Consider the following 25,589-nt stretch of genomic DNA (forward strand, 5'->3'; position numbering starts at 1 on the left):
CCTTGAGGGAATCCCTGGGTCCAGCAGTCTAAGGGGGATTCTATGATTCCGAAACCTTCAGTTGACCATGCCAAGTTGTGCTAATCATTCATGTCAATAACGTTTTGTTGATGATTCATTGTTCCACAATGCTTCTGCTATAGCTGTCAGGATTGGATGTCTGCCAGTGGATCTCACTGGTGACAACATGGGGGTCATCTCAGAAACAAGAACGCTTGCAATGTTAACTAGCTATGATCCATGGATATGTGACATCTTTATTCATCACAGTATATGGGTTGGGGGTGAACTTAAACTGTGAGGTCTAAAAGCCTCATGGTAGATCAACTGAATTCCTGTTATTCATTGATTAATTCCTTTAATAATTTATTGATTAATATATTCATTAAATCAGGCAGGCAGGCAGGCTACAACTGCCAGGTCTGGGATCAGAGGATGAGGGAGGGGGGTGCAGGGAGACCTTCCTCAGAGAGCTTCTTCTGCCTGTGGGAGACGGCTGCCCCAGAAAAATGTACTACAAGTGTTTGGAGCTTAGACCCCATTGGGAATTATTGATTAAAGGGCGCCTGCCCAACATCCGCAGAAGAATCCCCCACGGAGTCCAGACACTGGTGGCGAATTGGAGAATTGTGTGTTGTGTTTTGCAAAAAGTGTTTTATGAAATTGAAAACTGAGTCAAAGGCCCAAAATGTGCGTATGGTTTTGCAGATTTGAGGGGTGGTTCTGGTGTTTGAGTGTCAGGTTTCAGAAATTGTGTGAAAAGTAAGGAATTTGTGTGTAAGCATTTGAAAAAAACTGTATAGTGCTTACACCTGATTGGTATGTTTACAGTTTAGCACTTTAGTGCTTGTACACCTGTCGCCCGTGTTTGATCCATTCATTCACGTGTGGCAATTTACAAGGCAGTGTCTAAAAAAGGCAATGAAGTGACATCATCTTACATTTCTGTGTCTAACGTAGAAAAGTGTGTTTAGTGGTTTGCAAAACAGCGTGTGTAGTATTTAGCAAATAGTGTGAGGCTGAGAATGTGCTTATAGTCGTGCAGATCTGGGCTGCTGTTTTGCTCCTTGAGTGTCAGGTTTCACTAACTGTGTGTTATTTGACATTTTAGTGTCTAAGCAATCGGAAAAAACTGTAAGTTATTCAATTCAGACAGCCAGTGTCCCCTCCCTGTTGTGAGATAAGCCACTAGAGGGCGCCACTAATACATCTATGTATTTACACTATAGAGGCAAAGTATTGGGATATCTACACATTGGCCCTACAGGGGCTTATATGACCTCCCTTTCAAAATCCATAAGCATTCATCTGGAGTCGCCCCCCCACTTGCTGATATAACAGCTTCCACTCTTCAGGGAAGGATTTCTACATGATTTGGGAGTGTGTCTGTAGGAATGTGCCCATTCAGCCACGAGAGCATCCGTTTGGGCACTACAAGGGAGGGACCAGCTCCATATTATAGATGTAGACTGGGATGCCATAAAAACTCCTGTACATGTGATGTGTAGGTGTACCAATATTTTTGTCTATATGGTGTACGTGTTGGCGTGAGTCATTCTCTTCCATGACTCTCCACTGAGTGGCAGTATGTCCATTCAGACCCGACTCAATACCTCTAGAACAACGTTTTCTTGTCGGTAACTCCCAACAAATTTCATGTTCCAACTGAGGGGGGCTGGCACTATCTTAGTGTCTAGGGCTGCATCAAATACCCTTTTTGCTCTGCTAAATTGCTGCACTAGTCCACACTTGACCGGTGGGGATCTAATTCTAATATTACTGTAACTGTTAGCTGCTCCTGACCTTCTCTAATTCCTGCTCTCCTCTCTCTGTCCCCCCTCCACACATCCCCTGTGGTGTGGGGGGTTTGAGCTGTCAGCACCTGCCTGGTCGTGGGTCTGTCAACGCTGGACCTGGTCGCCAGTGGACATCGATCTGTGACAGTCTGCCAAAGCTGGATCTAGTAGCCAACCGGAAACCAGTCTCCATGACGGACAACAGCGAGTTCCCGGTCCCTTTCCTCAGCCCCCGGTCTGTGATGCTGCGCCGATCACAGTCCCCAGTCCTGTGGCTACCTCTGCTTGTACTGACATTTACCAACTGACCCAAGTTGAACAATGGATTTTGTCAATGGGTGTGTCAACACCCAATGACAAATGGGTTTAGATGGTTCTAGTATTTAACAAATGGAGGCCTTGTTTGGAGGGAGCGGAAAGTCCTAGAGATACGAGACTAGAACAGAGGCTGGGTCGTTGTAGCAACAGTGGGATGCTCTCCTCTGAGAACACAGGACCTTGTGTGGGAGGTTGTAGCTTGTTTTGTTTACAGTCACTGTTGGTCTGAGGGATGGCTCGACCTCCCGTTCCTGGGGTCAGAGGTCGTGACCCAGTGCCAAAACCAGATTATGTAGTTGGACAATGATGCCAATGATGGTGATGATTATGACAGTGATGATGATATTAATGATCACGAGGTGTCCTCACTTGTAGTTCCTGTATGGGACAGTAATACTGTACAACGTCACCTGTCATAAAGCCCTCCCTGTCCTCTCTACCTGACAGGTGAAGCAGGCGGGGTCATTCCAGCACTTGCTCTCCTACGCGCCTCTGTTCTCTTAGCACAGGGCCCTGGAGCGAGTGTCTTGTCAGCCTCAGCAGTGGTTAAGATCAGAGTTTTAATGAGGATTCAAAGGTAGAATGTGTTTGATGTTAGAAAGTGGTTTTCCTCGACCGGTGAGGTCGCCCATTAACCCTTGTGTTATCTTTGGGTCATTGTGACCGGTGAGGTCACCCATTAACCCTTGTGCTATCTTCGGGTCATTGTGACCCTTTTAACCGTCGGGTTGTCCCCCCCGATGCTTTTTATATATTTTTGTATTGGGTAAAGTTGTCGCAGAACAACGATGGGTCGTTGTGACCCGAAGGCAGCACAAGGGTTAAACAGACTAGTGATGTCTTTTTTTTAAACATTTAGTCATTTAGCAGACGCTCTTATCCAGAGCGACTTACAGTAAGTACAGGGACATTCCCCCCGAGGCAAGTAGGGTGAAGTGTCTTGCCCAAGGACACAACGTCAGTTTGCATGACCGGGAATCGAACTGGCAACCTTCGGATTACTAGCCTGATTCCCTCACCGCTCAGCCAACTGACACCCTTTCGTTGCTCCAGGGATTTGGAGAGAGACGCAACCCCACACACAACTTTTACAATTCAATTGTAGACGGACAGAAGCAGAAACTCCCCGTGAATACTCCCATGCATAATCTCAGATTTTAAGTTCTGTTGTGAAACAGTCCTCCCTTATCATTATATCTGAGTGGAGATAGCTACAAAGTTTGTCCGCTAGCATGTTGTGCTAGCTACCTATTTAAACAGACCCGCTCTTGACAGTTAAAACAAAGGCATGCAAATGTCCCATGGCTCTTCTTTCATTGGCTCCCTTGCATAGACCTGGCATGTGTGTGTGCGTGTTTACGTTTGTGCGATGGACATTTACAACATCAACCCTACCCCCACTAGGTGACAAGCTAATGGTCACCAGACCTCAGTCTTCCTTCTAGCTCTGTCAAACAGTATCTCCTTCAAATAAACAAACAAACCCCCCTCTTCTTAGTCCTTAGCCCCAAGATAAGGGTCTTGTATGTTTACCCAGATTTCAGAGTTCAGATTTGGGGGTACATTTACATTTAGTCATTTAGCAGACGCTCTTATCCAGAGCGACTTACAGTAAGTACAGGGACATTCCCCCCGAGGCAAGTAGGGTGAAGTGCCTTGCCCAAGGACACAACGTCAGTTGGCACGGCCGGGAATCGAACCGGCACCCTTCGGATTACTAGGCCGATCCCCTCACCGCTCAGCCACCTGACACCCTGGCCTCTCTCTGCATACAAGGAATGCTGAACACAGTATCATTTTATACAGAATAAAGTTACATCTTCAATTTTTCCGACATTGTCTAAAAGAGAAAACAGCCTTTCCTCAACCAGCATGATTAATTCCACCTCTGGTTAAATGTGTTTGCAGTGATTAACTTCAAGAAAATGTCATTGAATGTTTAGTTTTTGGATGGCTTCCCAGGAACGTCCTCTGAAAGCATGGGCGTAGAATATCCTCAAAGTTACTCTTGGAGGATATTATAAATCTAATCCCTGCAGTGTGGGACTGTATCCGTAAGGAGGAAATGAAGACAACATGAAAGGAAGTGGCGCATCAAACAAGTCCAAAAGTGCTTTGTCTCTGTTCTACTGTGTGCCCAAAGCCAACGGGGAACAGCACACTCCTCTATTTCTTGGTAGTAAAAACAGCTGCCTTCCTCTTGGGGGTCAGATGGCTGAGCGGTTAGGGAGTCAGGCTATTAATCAGAAGGTTGCCGGTTCGATTCCCGACCGTGCAAAATGACGTTGTGTCCTTGGGCAAGGCACTTCACCCTACTTGCCTCGGGGGGAAGGTAGGGAGAGGCTTGTGGGAGATTCGAGATGAAGGGCAGGGTGGTGGTATTCGGTTCAACCAGGATATGACAACCAGGATATGACAGGGAAATACAGTCATATATTTTTCCAGACAGGGCAAATACTTGACGTTCACCATGGATATCAAGAGTATGATACTGCGTTAGTGGACATGCTTTACATGAGAAACACATCTCTGTCATCACTGAAACTCACATCACAAAATGTCAAAGATTCGTGTACATCTGACCTCCCAAAACACACCACAACCCAGGGGCAATGCAGTAGGGTAAATATCAACCCAGAGACACTTACAGTATACTGCAAGATACGTTTCATAGCGAAACAAGACCTTATCTGATTTGGAGTTTATAAAGTTTGTGAAATATCGCGAAAAACCTTTCTTTCTTGCTTGTAAACTGCCATCTCTTAATATGTAAGTTGAAGAGATGATCTCTTATCAGTTTATTTGCTCAATGATCCACTATCATATATTCTGTTGCCATAGTTACAGTGTGTATCACGTTTCAGTGTAAACACTTCACCCCCAGACATGACCCACCTCTCTGATTCACTTTCCTTTTTACACTTGGTGCTGAGCAGCCTGGCCTGGTATGCTTGCTTACGTGTTCCAAACTCATCTTGACTGGAAGATGATATCATTCAGTGATGAGTGGACGTTAGTCTTTTTAATGAGTTCCATCTCTGAAGACAGACAAAAGTGATAGTGACATGGTCTGAGAGCTTGGTCTGAATCGCTAAGGTCTGTACTGAATGAATCTGTGGTATTATATACGGGGAGTCAGGTGGCTGAGCGGTGAGGGAATCGGGCTCCTAATCGGAAGGTTGCCAGTTCGATTCCCGGCCGTGCAAGATGAGTTGTGTCCTTGGGCAAGGCACTTCACCCTACTTGCCTCGGGGGGAATGTCCCTGTACTTACTGTAAGTCGCTCTGGATAAGAGCGTCTGCTAAATGACTAAATGTAAATATACTGTGACAGATGTTCTGGCACAGTAGAGAATGACCAGCTACTGACTGAGGCTATCAGCCCCCTGCCGAGATTCCACTAAAATAAAACAATCATTTATTTGTATCGTCACAGAATTCAGGGGGAGAGAGCATGGTTTAGTCGTTTCGTCGTTAGTTACTACCTTGTTGTCTATTTTATTTTGGTTCTTTAGGGACTCCCTCTAGTGGCTTCTGTGAGCGTTGAAAAAGAGGTCACTTGATGAGGGAAAATAAACTTTGTAGCAAGAATACGATCCACATTTCAGTCGAGTTCAAATGCCTTTATTCAGATTAATTTCATATAAATGCTGATGAGAAAAAATTAACATTTCGATTTTTTTCCTGCAACAAATCAAAGTGTAATAGTACATAAAAATGTAAATCACATACTGTATGCTAAAATGCCTATTTTCTACTACTAAAAGAACCACTGTCCCAATACAATTGATACATGGGTGATTGATTGGTTACAGATTTCAATTGTTTGATTGATGGCAAACTGAGAACCCAGACGGCTGAGTGCTTTCTGATTAGAAGTACTCAGGTCTCACTACAAAGCGGTAGGCATACTGGTCATCAGGGCAGGGGTAGGCCAATGACTGGCTGCTACTGTTATTGGGCACCAAGGCCAGGTTGTCCTTGAAGTCTTGGACATGAGACACATACTTTTCCTTACACAGTATCAGCAGCCTGTTACTGTAGCGAATGGTTTGGTTGATGGTATTTTGGGTGTACAGTTTCGCTGCGGGAAACGAATCACAACTTGGACATTGTTGACGATTCAGGTAGACATCTGCAATCCAGCTGATCTTGTTGTTCTGAAAGACAAGGCTACTGTGGACAGGAGTGCTGAATGATTTAGCTGTGTTTGGATAGTAGAATTCTTCATAATTGTAATAACCTCCACGATACACAGGTCTCCTGTATGGCCCATCATTTTTGGTATTGTTGAGGGTGATGCTCCACGGTTCAGCTGTGTAGATCCTGGGTTGGTAGTCAAACTCCTCCCCCTTGAAGTCTGCATGCTTCTTCAGCCTGCCAATGAGCAAGACGTTAAGCTCGAACCCCTTCAGCACGCCGTCGCTGTACAGCTTCTCATGGCTCTTGTACAGCTGAGAGGTGAACTGCAAGTCGTAGAGCTTCTCAGCAGGGATCATAGGAAAGCGGATTTGGCCCAGCAAGGCATTCTGGTTCTCCAGATCGACAGAGTTTTTCCTTTCTGAGATCCAGCTCTCCAGGGCCTGCAGGAGGAAAGCCTCGTCTGGCACCACCATGTCCGAGCGAGACAGAAGGGCCTGCAGCGCGTTCACGGAAAGATCCATCCAAGCAGGGGAGATGGTCAGATCCTCAAAGTTCCAGGACAGGTACTGAAGACAGTTCTCCTGGAGCACGAGATCCCCAGCCTCCACAGAGTACTGGTAGAGGGCCACCTGGGTGTGGAAGGTGCTGTCCTCGGGGAGCAGCACAGTGAAGAGCCTGCCGGCGTCCTGCATCAGCTGCGTCACCCCAAACTCGGAGGCCAGCTGATGGAGGCAGTGGGCCGAGGAGACGGTCACCTCCGTCTGACGAGTGTAAAGGTACCTGAAGGGACGGAGAGATGAAGAACGACAACTACAAAACGAGATATACAAAAGACCCCAATATCAACATACACGTCTCATCAGCGATATACGATGGAAATCCGTCGTAGGAAGAGAAATGTTTGGTGGGGACTACTGTACCTGATGAAGCTAGTGACATATGTCTGACAGGACTGGCTCACTTCAATGGTGAATTTCCGGGCTTGAAGGGTAACATTGAACTCCGGGAAGAGGAAGAGGACCATCCTGTGCATGCAGATGTTCCTCTCCTCCACCTCTAAGGAACCATTCCCATCCAGTCTGTTCCCAGTAGGACTCCGGACCAGGATGTCCACGTCACATCCCTCCCCAGAATCAAACAGCTGGCCCAGCTCCTCAGACAGGCCATGGCGATGGTCCAGCAGATGGACTGTGCTGCTCATATTGCTGCCTGGTACACCAGGAGGAGAACAGGAGATGAAGTAAGCACAGGAGGACAGAGATATAAGGCGTCATAATCCAAGACTTTTGTCAAAATGTTTCTGGCTCATTATGCATGTGATGTTTCTTATGTTGTAATTTTATGGCTTTTGATTCTGTCCACAAGGGTGTGCTCTTGGTTTATTTTTTGTAGTATGTGGCGCTCTTGGTTCACAACCAACTGACTGTTAAAGCCAAGAAATCAATAGAGGAATGTGTATCACTTCAATAAGCTTACAAAGATGTTAAACAATGGTTTGCTGTGTTGATTGTTTTCCTAACTTTACAGGATTTGGTTGAGTTAGGATGTTGATAAGCTCTCTCACAGAAACGCGATGTTTCAGATGCATGGTGAAGCGTACCTGTCTCACAAACGACCCCAGCATCTTCCTTGTGGGAGCAGTCTGTTAACGCCCAATCTTTGAAGGTACAACTGGATAAGGATTTTTCTGTTCCTTTGCAGTCCATATCATCCAGCCAGATGGATCCAGAACCTTTCACATCAAATAAGACAATAAAGTAAGGAAAGACAATAAACGACTTTCACATATAATAAATTGTATCCGGTACTGCATCAGTTACTGTATCCATGTAGTGTCCTGTCATCTGCATCCATTCTTTTTGTGCATTCCCTGTTACCTGCGTTAAATTGTTTTGTACGTGTGTACGACCCCATAAATTAACCATGTCCATCCACAGCTCTGTGTATCTTTGTATTGGTAACGCGTTTTATTACTAGTACTTGGTACTTTCTCAACTTACCTGCTGTAACACTGCAATTACCGCTCAGGGATGAATAAATACCTACCTACCTACCAATACGCCATACAAGCCAAAACGTCTCTCTACTGCCCCACGGTGGCCGAACAGTGTAAGTAACGTAGGCGAGATGCTAACCCTCTCCGTAGGTTCCTCCAGAGACGGCAGCTTCAGCAGCAGGGAACTGCAGCTGCCGACACACCACCTGGGCCTCTGCCAAGTCCCAGCCATCGTCACACACCGTTCCCCATTTGCCGCTGTGGTAAATCTCCACTCGGCCCTCCGAGAGCGCTCGCCCCCCCACCAGCCTCACGTCGCCCTCCAGGGGAGTCCTGTCCCTCGCTGAACACAAGGAGGGGAGCAAACTACTCAATTATATCTGTTTGCATTCTATTAGAAAATTGCCATGATACATTTATACAGTGACATTCATATAATAATGATGTGTGCCATAGGCTGACTTACTGAATAGGCTTCCTCTTAGCGAGACAGAGTCGAGCCCAGAGACATGAAGCAGCAACAGCAAAAGGCACCAAGGGAACGTGATTACACAAGTCTGCATGTCTGTCACTGTATGTGGGCCGCTGACACAGACAATCGAGGAAAAGGGAAATGAAAGTTATTGTTTTCACTTCGCTTTAACTGTGAAGGACATTTAGTAGTGTTAGATTATTAATTCTGAATTGTTTAAAAGTTTTTTTTTTAAACAAGTATTTTTAACTTCCTTAAACTCGAGAAAATAATGATACATACACACAACCCATCAAAGATAGATTGATGAGTCACACAATACATACATTTTTGCCATAATGCATACATTCAATAAGCCAATAGTAGGCTAAATGATGTGCAAAATGCATACTGATGTGTACAGTCATATATAAAAGACTTTCTACTTGTAGGACCTTCTAAAACACCCCACATAATAGAAGATAATTTAATTGGGATATCATTAAAATATCTTACCTCTTGATAGCTGTTTGTACGGTAGCCGTCGTCTCTCTTCACAAACTGAGGCAAGTTGCAGGTGCAATCGTTGATGGCTGTTCAGTTTCGATTTAGTTTCGTTTCTCACAAAATCGCACAATGAGGGCCAGTTGCACAATCAAGCTCCAACTTGCTTTTTGAAGTGGGAGGGCAATGTTTATGTTGCGTTAACAACCAGAAATATGTTGTTATTGTGAGGGAATAGTTATTGTGCATCTCTCTCTCTCTCTCTCTCTCTCTCTCTCTCTCTCTCTCTCTCTCTCTATGAGAACTCTTTCAGACATGTTTCTTTGCGTCGGGCGAGCAGCTCAGCACCAGGTTGGCGCCGCGCCACCCGTCCTCAGTCTCGTTGTAGCACTGCGCGCTTGCTCAGCGGGGGGCAGGGGGGAACCAGCGCTGCAGGCTGTCACTCCACGCAGCGGACTCGTGGATCAGGTAGCCTGGGGAGGAGGGGTGTGTGTGTGTGTGGGGGGGGGGGGGACAGAGGGGGAAAAAAAGGTTTTGAAACGGAGGGTAAAGGTAAGACTGGCGGGAAGGAGGCAAATGCCAGGTAAGAAAAATGTTGCTGAACCAGTCTCATTTTCAGTTGTCAGATAAGGCAGAGAAAATAAAACCAGGAAATGGAGGACGGAAAAAAACAACATGTGCACTACGCAACACAGTTGTTCTAAAGACAATCTGGTAAATCATTCCAATATGCAGACCATAAGATGTATCTTGGCATGATGTGGCCAGCTACTACCCAGCCCTGGCCTCGGCTCTTACCTGGAGGTTGGAACCCCGCGACAGACTTCAGCAGGTTGTACATGGGAACCCAGTTCTGGTGCTGAATGTCCCCATAAGGCCCCACCACATTCACCCACTCTGGGTTGTTGTTGACGTGGTCGACTTTATTTGCTTTTTATTTGTTTTTGTATCGGGTAATGTTATCGCAGCACAACGATGGGTCGTTGGGAACCTTCGGGTCATTGAGACCCGAAGGCAACACAAAGGGTTCACTGACCTTAGGCGACAGAGCTATCGCCGTCAGGCAGGATGACCCAGGGCACGGCGTTGCGCCCGTCAATGTGGTACACCCCTCCCGTACGGTCATCCACAGTGTACGGCTTCCCGTTGAACACCACCAGCTCCGACAGCTCCATCGCCCTGCCCTTCTCCGCCAGGTGGCTCTCCAGCAGCACCCTGTCCTGGTCCCACTCCACGGTCACCCGGTCCCCGCTCGGGGACACCAGCAGGTGGCCCCTCCGCATGGAGCTGAACCACGTCAGCTTCTTCTCGCTGGGGATGCGTTAGCGCGTGCCCTGAGTTGGCGCTCGGGGGCGCTGAGGGGATAGGTGTCGTTGTAGCGGCTGGCGTCCAGGCTGGCGCGGCTGCTCCTCCAGCCCCGAGGGCTGCTATGCTGGGGGGAGCCCAGCTGGATGTAGAGGAGGAGGACCAGAGCCAGGGCTGCTATGCTGGGGGGAGCCCAGCTGGATGTAGAGGACCACAGCCAGGGCTGCTATACTGGGGGAAGCCCAGCTGGATGTAGAGGACCACAGCCAGGGCTGCTCCCACCATAACAATGGGCCTCCAGTTGAGGCGGAAACGAGGGTCTGTGCTGCTCATCATGGAGGCCAACATGGGGAGTCCTCCCACAGAGATATGCAGAGGGGTAAGAAGATCATTCGGATCCACATGGGAGTAGCCTGGAGGCACAGGCATGGGAGAGGGTGAAGGAGTTGAGAAGAGGAAGAGAGGGAGAAAATAGAAAAAGTGATTGATGGGCGAGGCGGTGGCTGTCCGCCTTGGCAGACTTGGTTTGAAGAGAGATTTGCATGAACATGAACTATGTTCTACCTAAATCCTGTTCTATGATGCACTATACACACACCTTCAGTTATGCAATCATTCCAGATTCCAAATGTATGCAATCTACACCCAAAACAACAGTACCAAACCGTCCTACAGTACCTGGTTTGAGACAAGAATACAAAAAAAACAATTATATCCACCACTTACTTTTTTGTAAGCGGTGGATATAAAAACCTGATAGAAATCTCTTCTGAGAACCTGAGACTGAGTCCTCATCTGTAAATACCATTCCTGCCCATGTCTGATTGCTATCAGTCAGTCAGCCTCAGTAATGTGATGGCCTTTAACCCTTGTGTTATCTTCGGGTCATTCTGACCCATCAGTCATTGTGACCCACCGTCGTATTGCAACAAATTTACCTCATACAAAAACAAAGTGAAGCATTTTCCCCCCCACATTGGAATGGTTAAAAGAAAATTATTTTTATTTGTTTTTGTATTGGGTAAAATTGGGTAAACACAACGATGGTTCGTTATGAACCTTTGGGTCATGTGACCCGAAGGCAGCACGAGGGTTAACCTGTCCCTCCCTTGGTCAAAAGACTGAGCCTAACCGGCTAAGGTACCAGAGGGGTTGTTTGATCTGACACACCTTGGGGTCAAAGATAACCCAGAGATGGACACAGACATGGTTCTAATGGGGACCAATAAACGAGTGAGTTATACCAATTCAATGCTCAGGCTCAGCTGTGGTTGTGAGTTTATGTTTTGAGCACAACAAATATAATTAGTTTTTTTGTGAAATTGTAACATTGTAGAATGTACAAATCGGTGGGAAAGCGCATGGAAATGACTGCATATCCACACAGACAAGAGGAGGGAGAGAGCAGTGGGGAGTTGAGTCTGTCACGGCACGTTGGGTACATACGGGTGACTGACTCCAGGGTGGTCATGCCCCTCTACAGTAGGAGAGATTAGCACCCTTATGTAAAGCCTAAAGGTTGTAGCCTAATCATCTTATGGCTGAGTGACTTAAAGGTTCTACGTTTTTTTGTTTGTTTCTTTTGCAGGGAACGCTGTGTTCCATCTTTACAACAAATGTTATTTAATTCCAGATATGAAACGGATATCAAATGTATCTTGAAATTCTGGATTTTACTTGAAATAGTCCTCCATATAAAGGCAAGGCTCCAGCCCTGTTGGAACGCCGTCCTTCAGACATTTATATTATTTAACACCTCGTTTGTTTATACATTTGTAGGGTCAGACTTAGGGGGACCACTGGTGCTTCCTTTCTTTTGAAGCTTTAAAAAAAAATTCTGCCTTTACTTTGTCGATTTTCGGTCATTTCCATTTGTCACATCCTCTACATTAAATATGATTTTATTTTTCTCAAAATACAGGTAGCTAGTTCATCTCATCACAAGACAATAAAAAAAACATTGGCTCATTAATGCAACACTAGTAATTTGATGTGGCACACACAAACATGCCTAAAACATTGTTTGTTTTGGAATGGAGGTTGAGAGAGATCTCAAAATATACTTCTCAGCCTTGGTTAAAAAATTACAAATAAAAATAAAAGACTAATTGGAGGTTAAATAATAACCACCATTCATCCTTTTATAAGCAATCCAGGACACAGAGGAAGGTACATAAAATGCAGTACTGTATTTAGTATTAATTGGCTTTCCAGGAATTGGCTGTTTTTCCCTGTATGAATCCCAATGGAAACAGTAAATTCTCCAAAGTCCAAAAGACGAATGACTAAAAGCAACGAAACATTCATTTAAAAATAAAACCGTGATAACATCAATCAATTTAAGCTCCCATTTATGGTGGAGAAAAGAGAGAAACAAACATTGTAAACATAATACAAGTAGGTACGAAGCCAGGCGATGAGATGCTAGTAGTTCTGTTGAAGAAATGCTGTATTCCATCTAAAATGTGAACTCCGTGATGAGATCCTACAGTCTTCACCAGCAAGCTGAGGAACCTACTCGACCCCGAGATCTGCTTCCTCTCACTGGAGACCTGAGGGCAGACCATGTATAACCTATGCAGTGTCATCTCCTATCGACCAATCCGGACGTCGCGCTGCAGCCCGCTCCTCACTGCGCCCGTCCATCCCCCTCACAAGGTCACACGAAGACGGCCTCGGGGTTTCAGGAGGGGTCGGAAAACTTTTTCCCAGCGGAGACTGTCAATGTGTGGGTACATAGAACGCCGTTCTGTACTGTCGCGTTCTCTCTCTCGTTTATCAACCACCGGGAAGAATGTCTGTCCTCAAATATTCCAGTTTCTTAGACCAAAATGTTCACTCAATCACACCCTCTCTCACTCACACAAAACGGAAGTAAAAAAAAAAAACAAAAAAAAAAGTTAACAAAAGTGCAGATACTTATAATGCGCGACCCAGTGTAATGTGACCGATTGTCGATCAGATGATTCCTAGTCTAAGCTTCTTGTTGGCTGAATGGTTGACAGTTAAGGCATTATTGCGGTCCCTCTCAGCCAGTCTGCCTCCAGGCCTTCCTCCTCCTCTGCTCCCAGCTGTCATCTCTGTGCCCGTGGAACTGAAGAACAAAGAATGGAAAACACTCCATCATATTGAGATAATAATAATATATCCTTTCCATGTTCCTCTCTCCCCCCACCTAGACCATCTCTCTCCCCAGCTGTCCTACCTCTCTCCCTCTCTCTCCCCACCTGTCTTACCTCTCTCCCTCTCCCTCTTCCCCCACCTAGACCATCTCTCTCCCCACCTGTCTTACCTCTCCCTCCCTCTCCCTCTTCCCCCACCTAGACCATCTCTCTCTCCACCAGTCCTACCTCTCTCCAGGGCTGGTGGTGGGGGGTCTCAGTGCTCCAGGCTGTTCCCCAGGACCTGGCCCTCGTGCAGGGCAGCCATGGCCAGCCTCAGGTGCTCCCTCACACCCTGGAGCTCACGCTCACTCCGGCTCTTCAGGCTGCTCAGCTCCCCTTGGAGCTCCTCGGAGCGCTCGCAGGCCACGCGCTTCTCCTGGGGGGGGGGGGGGGGGGGGGGGGGGGGGGGAGGGGGAGGAGGAGGAGGTCACACACAGGGTCAGGACCGGGTCACACACAGGAAACGGACGAGATTGAGAACCCGTTCTGTGTCGGGTTGATTCCCGTAATAAGTCACACTGAAACCCACAGCCAGATCAAAACCCGGACGTACCGAGGTGAGGAACTGCAGCTCGTTTCTGAGGCAGCTGATCTCCTTATGCAGGTACTGGACCACGTTCTCCTTCACCCTGAGGAGGACCTGGGACCAAAACGGCAGCAATGTTCACCACAAGGCAATGATGACAATAACACCCACACCAAACACATTCCACGCCTCAGACACGGCAGACACTCCAGGAATGCATGTACAAAATCCCTCAAACATGACAGCGCCTTCAGGAGAAAAGTAGTCTGGAACCTAGTCTGGAAGTCTCTTGAATATATGAAAGAGCGTTTGTTTTTAGTGGTGTGTTGTTCAACAGCCCATATCACTGTCACAGTTCCCCTTTCACTCCCTACAACACTTTGAGCTGAGCTAATGCAGCTAGCTAGCTAATGCAGCTAGCTAGCTAATGCAGCTAGCTAGCTAATGCAGCTAGCTAGCTAATGCAGCTAGCTAGCTAATGCAGCTAGCTAGCTAATGCAGCTAGCTAGCTAATGCAGCTAGCTAGCTAATGCAGCTAGCTAGCTAATGCAGCTAGCTCGCTAATGCAGCCCATGGGCATACACTTCCATCACGGCAGCTTACTCCCTTGTTATCGCACTAGGCGAGGAACGGTGCCGCCCCATGTCGTTTTTGATAGAGAGGCATCATTTGGGTTAGGCAGGTTAATTAGCACTGTTATTGCTTTCATTCCTTTGGCCCCGTTCATCGTCCCCTTGTTCTCCTGTGATGCCTTGTCTGTATAATAAACACACGGTTGTATCGACACCCTCGTCTGTGTTCGTGTTGGCTGCCAGTGGTTAGACCAGGGGTGGGCAATCCTGGTCAGGGGCAGCTGTCCTGCATGTTTTAGATGTTTCCCTGCTCCAGCACACCTGAGTCAAATGAATGGTCGTTCCCTGGCTTCCACAGAGCTTGATAACTACCCATTCATTTGAAACAGGTGTGCTGGAGCAGGGAAACATCTAAAACATGCAGGACAGCGGCCCTTGAGGACCAGGATTGCCCACCCCTGGGTTAGACCCTCCTTTGCCCCTAGACATCGGAAGCCTTCCTCGGTTCGCCCAGTCCAGGGAGGGTCGTAACATTCGGTGCCTACACAGACTGGAGGGAACAGGAAGCAACAGCCCACTCAAGTCCAGACTGAAAGCAGCCTGAAACCCATCCTCGTATTGTGCTCGATCATGTTGGAGATGGAAACACTTGGAAACTCGCCCCCAGTGTGTCAACAGTGCTACAACTGTAATTTGACTGATGTAAGGCCGGCCTAAAAGGAACCTGTGACAGAATGATTGATGATAAAAAGAAGACAATGTCCTGCCAATTGGAGAGATAGAGAGACGAGTGCTCTCACCAAACTTTGCCCCCGGCAGTGCAGAGCTGTGTAAACTGATTAGGCAGTACTAAGGAACTTTTGGGCTTGGTTCAACAGCCTAGTCAGGGCATGAAAACACTTCGACCCCTGAATTAAATGTCAGGCCGACCTATTTGGCATATTAATTATTGACATGGAACAACTTGATATCTTGTGACTGTTTAAGACTAGAAGGGGGAGGCTTTACTGTTTGCTGTATAATGTCGGGCTTCTCAGCGCAAGAACGTCCAGTGATTGTGTATAACCTGTATTGAGATGAATAAAGCCACTTTGTATTTTGATTTAACCGATGACTGAGCGTCCATTCGATGATCTAAGAAATGTTCTCCAACATTCTGCGTTTCCAAAGACGCGGAAATATACAGTATTGTGAAGAAGTCTTGGGGAGTCAGGTGCTGAGCGGTTAGGGAATCGGGCTAGTGATCTGAAGGTTGCCAGTTCGATTCCTGGCTGTGCCAAAATGACGTTGTGTCCTTGGGCAAGGCACTTCCCCCTACTTGCCTCGGGGGAATGTCCCTGTACTTACTGTAAGTCGCTCTGGATAAGAGCGTCTGCTAAATGACTAAAAAATGTAAAATGTAAAAAACGTCTTAGGCAAAGAAAGTTAAGCAAAAATGCTTAAAGACAATGAAATTAAAAGACTGAACTGAACTATATTATATTGCAGCACAAATACAGAAGAAAATGTGTATAATTGTTTTTTTTACATTATTATTACACTATACAATACCCTTGTTACCATCATAACCCACCTCCTGTTCAGTGGAAGTCCTGTCCTGGTGGTGGTTGCTGGTGGTGATGCGCTCCGAGCCTGGTCCCGCGGCGAGGGAGAGCGTGCGGGTCATCTCCTGGGCCAGGCGCGCCTGGAGGTCCTGGAGGGGGAGAGGAGCTTTCGCTTACGTTTGGCTGAATAAGGATTTCCGACCCATGTTTGTGCATTAAAACCAACCATTGTCAATTTATAAACGTCATTAAAAACGATGAATAAAGGCTGTCTCGCAGGGTGGAGCGTGTACAACATGGGCAGAGGGCTTACAGCGGCAGGGCAGGTTCGATTCCAGCCTGGGCACTTGCATGCCTCCCCTCATCTTTCCCCAATCTCAAACTCACTTTACATTTACATTTAGTCATTTAGCAGACGCTCTTATCCAGAGCGACTTACAGTAAGTACAGGGACATACCCCCCAAGGCAAGTAGGGTGAAATGCCTTGCCCAAGGACACAACGTCATTTTTTGGCATGGCCGGGAATCGAACTGGCAACCTTCTGATTACTAGCCCGCTTCCCTAACCGCTCAGCCACCTGACTCACTTTCCAATAAAGCAGAAAAAGCCAAAAGTACTTACACCATGGTTGATAAACGTATTAACGATATCTAACAGAATCACCAGCCCATCACGGACACATCCCAGGACCCATCACCCACACCTCCCTGCACCTCCCCCCACACCCCCCTGCCTGGCTGGTGAGCTGGGAGGTGGGTGTGGGTGGTGACCTCAGGTGGGTCTCACCTGGTTCTCCTTCCTCAGCTGCTCCATGTCTCTCTCCTTCAGGCTGGTCTGTCGCTCCATCTCCGCGCTGCTCTGCTGGGCGCGGTTCAGCGCCAGACACTTGTGGGAGTAGCGTTCTGACAGAGCGGCCAGCTCTCTCTGGAGGGCCTGCTGCTCTGCCCTGGGGGGGGAACAAGACAAGACATGGAAGTATTGTAGTATGCCTTTACCAGCACTATACTCTTTACAGGACTGTCCTACCATACTGAACATACTCAGTATACGCAATACTATATATTTTTGTGTGCAATAACTAGATAGGTACTGACGCTACCAATTTAGCTTAATGTCACACTGATGTCACAATGAAAATAAATGTTCATGAAGAAATCTATATTTTGAACATGACCACATGCCACAATTATTGGCAACCCACAAAATACTTATGAACAAAATGTAACTGAAGCATTTTTCCATTTATGTTAGACTTTTGAAAACGTTGATCAGTGTTTAAAGCAGCAGTCCATGACCCTCCATATTCCTCCAATCAGAGTGAGCCTTGTGTATTTACAGTCAAACAGTAGCAGAGTCTTTATCAACATGCCAGACTGCACATGGTTAACAGGATGTAGCGAATCAAAACATTCAGTTAAAGCGAAGAACGGGAGGCCGTGTGCCAAGACCACTAAGAGTGACTCAAAACACACAGGACCGAAACACACAGGTGAAAAGAAACACACAGGACCGAAACACACAGGTTCAAAAGAAACACACAGGTGAAAACCTTCAACTTTTCACCTGTGTGTGTGTGTGTGTGTAAATGCTGTGTGGGGTGAACACTCACTGCTGTTGGCCACGCAAGGTTTGTGGGTCGGCTCCGCCCCCCATCCTCCTGGCCATCTCCACCTCCCTCTCCAGCTCCTCCTTGTGGGCCTTCTTCAGTGCCTCCATCACTGACACACACACACAGAGTCAGGTTGTGTTATCTGACAAGCGCTGGAGCGGTATTGACATTGTTGTTTTCAGGAGCACCACCCCCTGGTACTGTACATTGTAACACGCACTGCAGATGGCCTGAGACACTTGCTATGCAGCTAGAATTTCGGACCCAACAAGGAAATGCAAAATCATCAATTTTGTTTTTGTTTAAAGTGGGCTCCAACCACTTAAACTGAAAACGATTGGGGAGGGCGAAATTTCACCTCTGAACGCGGTCTTTAAAAGCGGTTATAATGCTTTCCCGTGGAAGAAAATCCTGTGACTATTTATTCTCAACGTTCGCGATATAAACAAACTACATCCCACGTAGAACAAGCCACAAAACGTAGAGTACATTCGATATATCTCCCACCCCTGACATATTCAGACGGGGGCCCCAGTTGACCTCTGACCTTGTGCTGTGGCCTGGGTCTCCTCCTCCAGCAGCCGGTCTCTCTCCGCCTCCAGCTCCCTGGTCTGGCGGCCATGTTGTTTCTGCAGCTCCTCCAGTGCCTGCCGGTGGGCGCGCTCCATGGCCTCCAGGCTCCGCCCCCACGGCGCCTCAGGACCGCCTCCTCCCCCTCCTCCCCCCCCTCCCCCCTGCAAACGCTCCAGCTGCTGCCTCAGAGACGCCACCTGAGGGTGAGAAGGAGAGATGGACAGAGAGATGGACAGAGAGATGGAGGGAGAGATGGAGGGAGAGAGAGATGGAGGGAGAGAGAGATGGAGGGAGAGAGAGATGGAGGGAGAGAGAGATGGAGGGAGAGAGATGGAGGGAGAGAGAGAGATGGAGGGAGAGAGATGGAGGGAGAGAGAGAGATGGAGGGAGATAGATGGAGGGAGAGAGAGAGATGGAGGGAGAGAGAGAGATGGAGGGAGAGAGATGGAGGGACAGATGGAGGGAGAGAGATGGACAGAGATGGAGAGATGGACAGAGAGATGGAGGGAGAGAGATGGGCAGAGAGATGGAGAGATAGATGGAGGGAGAGAGATGGAGAGATGGACAGAGAGATGGAGGGAGAGAGATGAAGAGATGGACAGAGAGATGGAGGGAGAGAGATGGACAGAGAGATGGAGATGGACAGAGATGGAGTGAGAAATGGGCAGAGAGAGAGAGACAGATGGAGAAAGAGAAGTGAGAAATGGGCAGAGAGAGAGAGACAGATGGAGAAAGAGAGAGAGAGACAACGGTAAAGCTCACCAAATGAGCAGCGAGGACAGCTAAAAACACCCCATGCACCTCCCCAGCACACAACACACGCACAGCAACCACCAGCACGGAACCGGCCCTTCAGCAGTGCTGCTACCCGGCAGCCTTTTCCCATGTCTACCGGCTACATCAAGGTCTGTACTCACACAAGGTTTTAGGTACGGTTGAACGGAATATTCCGGAAGGTGACATCACCCTCAAAACAAGTTCCATGGAACTCACTAGAGATAATCTACTGCCTCCATCTCCTGTCAGTGTCGGGATAATGCCACAGGTATGCAGGTGGGAAATACCTTCAGGCACTGAAAGCAGGGAGATACCTGGATTTCATAGCCTCTCTGGTTAACGAGAGCCTGTTTTACTGGATACACCCACAAAGTCTCATTTTAACACTGCCCCCACCTGACTGTCCCCTACAGTTGGACAGATAGACAGCACTGCTGGAGAGATGATATGACAGCATGCATGACTGACTGAAGGGAAACGTAAAGGGTTAACAGGCCGAAACGAGGGTTCGACTTCATCCGAGCGAACAGATGAAGGGTTAATTTGCGTCTAACCGCCGAGTTATTTAGCAAATTAGGGGGAACAAATCCACTCCACGCACTACCTCCCTCTGCAGCGCCTCATTGGCTTGAAGCCCGACGGGCCGCGAGCCCATTGGTGGCAACGACCTCATCTCCTTCAAGGGCAGGCGCTCAAACTCCGCCCACTTCCTCTCGATCTCCGTCTCCACCCGTAGCCTGGGGTCCGAACCGAGGCCGGGCCCCTTCCTTGACAACACCGCCTCCCATTGGCTGCTGGTGGCGTCCCGGTTCCTCTCCTCCTGCCATTGGGCGTGCTCCCTGCCCTGGCCCTCCCCCGCCTCTCGCTGCGTGGCCGGTAGGGGACTGGCGAGGGCGGGGACCGGCGAGAGCTCCACGTGGTCGAACCTCCGGGAGGCGGGGGGGACTTCGGTCCTCAACTCCCCGTGGCGGGTGGAGGGGCGGCGGGTGGAGGGGGTCACGGAGCGAGCGTGGGAGTTCTCCTTGTCACTGCTGCTGTCTGGCAGCCTGGAGGAGGGAGGGGGCGAGGGGGAGAGAGAGAGAAAGAGGGAGAGAGAAAGAGGGAGAGAGTGAAAGAGGGAGAGAGAGAGAAAGAGGGAGAGAGAAAGAGGGAGAGAGAGAAAGAGGGAGAGAGAGAAAGAGGGAGAGAGAGAGATAGAGAGAGGGAGAGAGAGGAAAACAAAGAGTACATGTTGATGAAGTGACGGCGCCTCCCGAAACTGCGAGAAAAGAGCGTGACCCACTGTGAGCACCGGAACATTCCTACAGATTACTGAGACTGGGGAGGCATGGAAGGCACCCTTGAGCACCCAAGCATACCACTTCTGAGGCCCTCCGACGATATGGGGTGAGAGAGGGGAAAAGTGGAGGGAGAGAGAGAGAGAAAGGCAGACAGAGAGGTGAGGGGGAGCCCAAGAGAGTGTGTGTATGTGTGTGTCAAACTCACTGTGTGAGGTCCGGGGACGTGCTGGGCCGGATGCTCTTCCTCAACACCTCGATCCAGTTCCTCCTGATCCCAGCCGTCATGGCCGACAGCGTGACCACGACCTCGCGCGTCTGAGCAGCGGAGGGATGAACGACAGTTAAGAAGAGACAGAGAGAGCGAGAGAGAAAGGGTTGGGTTGGGGGGGAGAGAGAGAAAGGGTTCGGTTGGGGGGGGGGGGGGGGTAGAGAGGGGGAGAGAGAGAGTTCTGGCACAATCCCCAGTCCGAAGAGGACGGCTGGCAGGCACGAACCTCACCTGGATCTGAAAGCCGTAGTTCTTCTCCACGTCAAACTCAGACACCTTGACGCAGGACTTGAGGTCGATCTCTCCGTCCAGGTCGTCTTTCTACGGGAGGAAAGTACACCTGGTGAGGGGAACTGACACCATGTGCATGAGCTGTCCTCATGAACACACACACGCGCGCACTCTGAAAGCACAGTTTGGCACATTTTGCTCTCATCGCGACATGTAATACTTTACAGAACTGAAGAGAAAAGACCAAAGGGATTGACCGTTTCTGAAGAGTAACTTGAACGTAACTACTACCGAAGTAGATGTCTAGAATACTTCAAAACATACCTCCTCAGCCCCAGAGTCTCTGTAGTACCTCAGACCAGCGTCTGTCAGCACAAACCAGTGCTTCTTCCACTGGAGAGAGAGAGAGAGAGAGAGAGAGAGAGAGAGAGAGAGAGAGAGAGAGAGAGAGAGAGAGAGCATGAGACGAGGAGAGGGAGAGAGAAACATGTCAACCCAAGAGGTGATGCCCATGTGAGAGAGTGGGAGAGGGAGAACATTTTTGACAGGGTGAGTGAGTGGGAGAGAGTAAACGGGTGACAAGATGTGATGCACAGGCGCTTCACATTCGAGTCTTCCATGTCTGTCTTCATCACGACGTGCCGCCGCCTTCTTTACAGCAGACAACATAATATGGTTTGGGCTCTCTGGAGTATGCACACAGCCGCGCACACCAACGCCCACACACACCAACGCCCACACACACCAACGCCCACACACACCAACGCCCACACACACGCATACACACGGCAGAGTTCGGATCTTACTCAAGCGCATCACGCCGGAGCGCACACACCTGTCGCGGCACGGCCTCACCGTGCTCTCAGGTGAGAGAACACCTGGGATGGTCTGCAGCTATCCGCTTACACGCACACACAACCTTTCTCCTTAGGGGTGGGGCCAGGTGGAGGGGGGGGGGGGGGGGGGGACATGCACACGGGAAGGAGCGTGAACGAGAGGTGGACGAGACGGGGCAGGGATGGGGTGCGTTACCTCGCCGTGGTCGTCCAGTTTCGACATCCATCCCTTCTTGAAGTTGAGGAGGTCGGGCTGTGTGGGGAGAGAGAAAACGGAGAAGGCAAGAGAGAGAGGGGAGAAACAGAGGGAGAGAGAGAGAGAGAGAGAGGTGGGGGGGAGGGGGGGGGAGAGTGTCATGTTAACTGGTCTTCAAGGTGCCACAATTTCAAGGCACTGTTACAAAGACAAAAGGCAGAACAATGGATGTCTGTGTCAGTGTGTGTGTGTGTGTGTGTGTGTGTGTGTGTGTGTGTGTGTGTGTGTGTGTGTGTGTGTGTGTGCGTGGAAGGTGTTCACGTCCACATAAAAAGACCCCTTCCATTCCTCCTTGTTGCATGTAGGCTATGACGCTAACAGCCTAACATGGTATGACGCCCAACTGCTGTTCACGCTGAACACGTCTCCACATCATGAGCGGAGGAAGAGGGTGTATCGGTTTAAGACGTGTGATGAACAACAGGAAGCACATCGTACAATGAAAGAAAGGGAGGGAGAGAGGAGGAGGAGGGGGGAGAAATAAGGAAATGCATATTGGATGAGATTTGCGAGATGGAGAGACAGATGGCAGAGAAACACCAAAATTGAGAGTAGGGACGGAGAGAGATATCCTTTGTGCACGGAGAAATCGATAATGGGACGCACAGAGGGCAGAGAGAGAGAGAGAGAGACAAAGACAGAGAGCTCGACTAATCTGGCACCCGGCACGCCCCCATCAGCTATCGCAGCCTGGGTAGCTAGCGGACAGGGGTTGCCCGCATCCCCTAAACGGCGAGGACAAATACGGAAAGCGCTGGACACTTTTAAGAGACAAAGTGGCGTGTATGAACTAAAACCCTGGCCCCTTGAGTACGCAGAACGGTCTTCTTCTTCTCTTGAGGTATACCAGTGTGACTGTGTGCTGTTGACACACACGCTTGTGAAAGCCAGCAGTTCTTGGGAACGCTTGTGAGTGTGTGTGTGTGTGTGTGTGACAGAGTGTGCGTTTGTGTGTGTGGCGCAGGCGACGGTAAAGCTACTTCTACGGATAAGTAACTTTTTGTTTTTTTTCTTCCACAATCTGCATTCCGTCTACTGTTTGTTCACCTCCTCCCTCCCTCAGGTTTGTGTGTTGCGGGGAGGGAGTCTGGGAGGTTATAACAAGGGATTATAATACATGCCCACCTTGTAACCACCCAACCACGGCGCCGGTCTTAGTTCTGCAAAACCACCCATGACAGGGTCTAAAAACAGCCAATGACGGGCTGAGGGCGGGGTGTCTCACGAGAGGCCCAGGTGTCTAAAGACCCGGTGGTTTGGAAGCTCATCCCTTTACCTTCTCCATAACCATGAACTCTTGGACGTAGGCGAACGACAAATACGTCACTTTGTGGATGTGATGGAAAAGAACGAATTGGCACATATGCAAGGCCAATATCAAGATGCTGGGGCACATTCAGCCAGTTGAGATCATTCTGCATTCAGACAAAGACCTCCATAGGAGACATCTTTTGTCGTCTGACTGGACGGCGACGGACTACTAAATATGTTCCGCTACGAGTCCTCCTCTTCCTTCCTTCACCTTTATTGAGCGGATGGAAGGGCAGGATGGGTCGTCATAGCGACGCCTCGGCGATGCTGTGCAGCCTCTCCGGTTAGGACCAGGAGGAAGAGCCACGAGGAAGGGAAGCTTCCGAGCGTGTGAGAACGACGGAGGCGTAAGCGACAGTCCGATGTTGTCGTGAGCCTGTGACGTCGCCCTGGCCTCACCAGCAAGGCAGAATCCACGCCGTTTCGCTTCTTGCAGGAATGTAGCCATTAATCCGATTATCTGAACTATAAGGGCGCAGGGTTTGGATTTCTCCAACTGTATAACAACTGCATTCACCTGCAAGCTTTCCTAGGGGGTTTCTGATTGGACAGGGGAGCCTATAGGACTGTATGGGCGGGTGGGAGGCAGCACGTGCCAACAGTGACCATATGGAGGACGTGGTTGTTTAATTGCCACGTAGGGGCCAAGCAATGACACTGTCTACTGTAAACACACAAGCTAAACCTGTTCCCTCAGGCATACTCGACTGTTTTATTTGTTATGGTAATTGTACCCACTACAGCCCCGGGCAAATCCACATAGACACGGAAATAAAAGAGCAAGTTCCAAAGATACATGAGACAACAAGAACAGGAAAAAGGCACACCCACTCATCTAAACAATTATTCTATTTTAATCCCCATTGTCACATGCAGCTTAAGGCTATATTTCAAATTCGACGGTGTATGCATGAACACTTGCGTTAGAGTAAGGTACAAACGGGGGCATAAAAAGTTTCCAATATCCGAGATATTTAGTCACACACGGTGGCCAAAAGGGCGAGACAACTTACCGTCATGATTGTTGGGTCCAGTCAGCAAACGAGAGAGAAATGAATAGGAGGAATTAATTATTACTTTAAAAGTTTATAGGCCTACTTGACCAACAAGTACATTTGGTAGATAAACTGGCCGAGGATACCGACTCAATTTTCTAACTAATCCGTTCGGGTAAAAACTTGTCTGCCCGCTGGAGGCTACGCGAAATTAAAACAAAACCCGCCATTTCTACGAATCTTCTATCGATGAAGCGTATCTTATCATTCAATGCGCCCTTTCCCTAGCTAATTGGTGCAGAAAATGGGGTACGATTACAAACTAAACGCAAGCTTTTGTCGCATTCAACTGCATATCCTCAATTTCACAACTTTCAGGCAGTCAGTTCAACTGAAGCGAGATCTGCACTCTCGCCCTGTTTGCCACTTCCGGGGCGGATCCCAGGCTATTCTTTGCGCAAACAAGGACAGTCTAGCCAATCAGGTGATCTGCATTACCAACGTTTGCATAATAAATACAGTCTCTGGTGTAAAGGGCGAATCCCAAATCAAAGTTTTGATAATATGACTGTCATGGGATGTCATTATAAACAGCATCATGGCTTTTGTGTCACTTTCTTTAAAGTAATACGATCCTTCGATGTTATTTTGCTGAATAAATTTACGTTTTCCCAATAGCCTTCTGTGAAAGCTTGGTCCCAAACCAGGAATTTGAAGCGCATGCCTCAGTAGCCCGCAGTTGACAAAGCTCTCTCTTACGAAATGCCTGCAGGGGTGTAGGTAAAGACAAGCCAACGGGGAGACCACAGAATGTGAGAAGACTCTCAAAAAAAGGTGCACTACTTAAAAAAGTCTATACTTTTTTCTCTACCACAACTTTACCGTCATTGATATCATTATGCATTCAGTGCCACATATCTCCGACCATTCAAAATGAAACGTAAAAGAAAAAAAAAACATGGCCAGACCTGCATTTGCTCTGAAGGATGTCTTTGATGTTGACCCCGCCATGGACTGCTCTCCTCAACAGCGGGGCTGCTGGCTCTCTGTGATGGAGGGATTCACAGTAACTGTAGCAAAACCGCCAGGCAGGTGAAAGTTCACATCGAAAGTAAAACAACTCTCAAAGGAACA

The 25,589-nt window shown here is 48.4% G+C and overlaps 2 protein-coding genes and 1 pseudogene across 3 annotated transcripts; all 3 read right to left on the reverse strand.

Moving 5' to 3' along the window:
• Window positions 1-5,721: 5,721 nt before the first annotated feature.
• LOC136940602 (galectin-3-binding protein A-like) lies at window positions 5,722-9,380 on the reverse strand. Its single transcript, XM_067232805.1, has 6 exons — window positions 9,220-9,380; window positions 8,719-8,837; window positions 8,392-8,595; window positions 7,857-7,988; window positions 7,177-7,465; window positions 5,722-7,036 (listed from the first exon to the last, which is right to left on the reverse strand). The coding sequence occupies exons 2-6, from the start codon at window positions 8,813-8,815 to the stop codon at window positions 5,986-5,988; spliced, it is 1,773 nt and encodes a 590-aa protein (XP_067088906.1). The 5' UTR covers window positions 8,816-8,837; window positions 9,220-9,380; the 3' UTR covers window positions 5,722-5,985.
• A 136-nt stretch (window positions 9,381-9,516) lies between these two features.
• Window positions 9,517-10,941, reverse strand: LOC136938233 (soluble calcium-activated nucleotidase 1-like; annotated as a pseudogene).
• A 1,031-nt stretch (window positions 10,942-11,972) lies between these two features.
• triobpb (TRIO and F-actin binding protein b) lies at window positions 11,973-24,856 on the reverse strand. 2 transcript variants are annotated; one of them, XM_067233438.1, is made up of 13 exons: window positions 24,474-24,856; window positions 22,090-22,146; window positions 21,382-21,450; window positions 21,058-21,147; window positions 20,764-20,873; window positions 19,883-20,324; window positions 18,476-18,698; window positions 17,929-18,037; window positions 17,106-17,265; window positions 16,348-16,467; window positions 14,230-14,316; window positions 13,863-14,052; window positions 11,973-13,606 (listed from the first exon to the last, which is right to left on the reverse strand). In XM_067233438.1, exons 1-12 carry the CDS (start codon window positions 24,477-24,479, stop codon window positions 13,891-13,893), a joined length of 1,635 nt encoding a protein of 544 aa, XP_067089539.1. In that variant the 5' UTR covers window positions 24,480-24,856; the 3' UTR covers window positions 11,973-13,606; window positions 13,863-13,890. The 2 variants fall into 2 exon arrangements, with proteins under 2 accessions (XP_067089539.1, XP_067089540.1); XM_067233439.1 differs by lacking the exons at window positions 20,764-20,873; window positions 21,058-21,147; window positions 21,382-21,450; window positions 22,090-22,146; window positions 24,474-24,856 and adding an exon at window positions 20,561-20,592 and having other exon boundaries at window positions 11,974-13,606.
• Window positions 24,857-25,589: the final 733 nt, after the last annotated feature.

This window comes from Osmerus mordax, chromosome 3, assembly GCF_038355195.1.
Source record: "Osmerus mordax isolate fOsmMor3 chromosome 3, fOsmMor3.pri, whole genome shotgun sequence".
Classification (NCBI taxonomy): Eukaryota; Metazoa; Chordata; class Actinopteri; order Osmeriformes; family Osmeridae; genus Osmerus; species Osmerus mordax.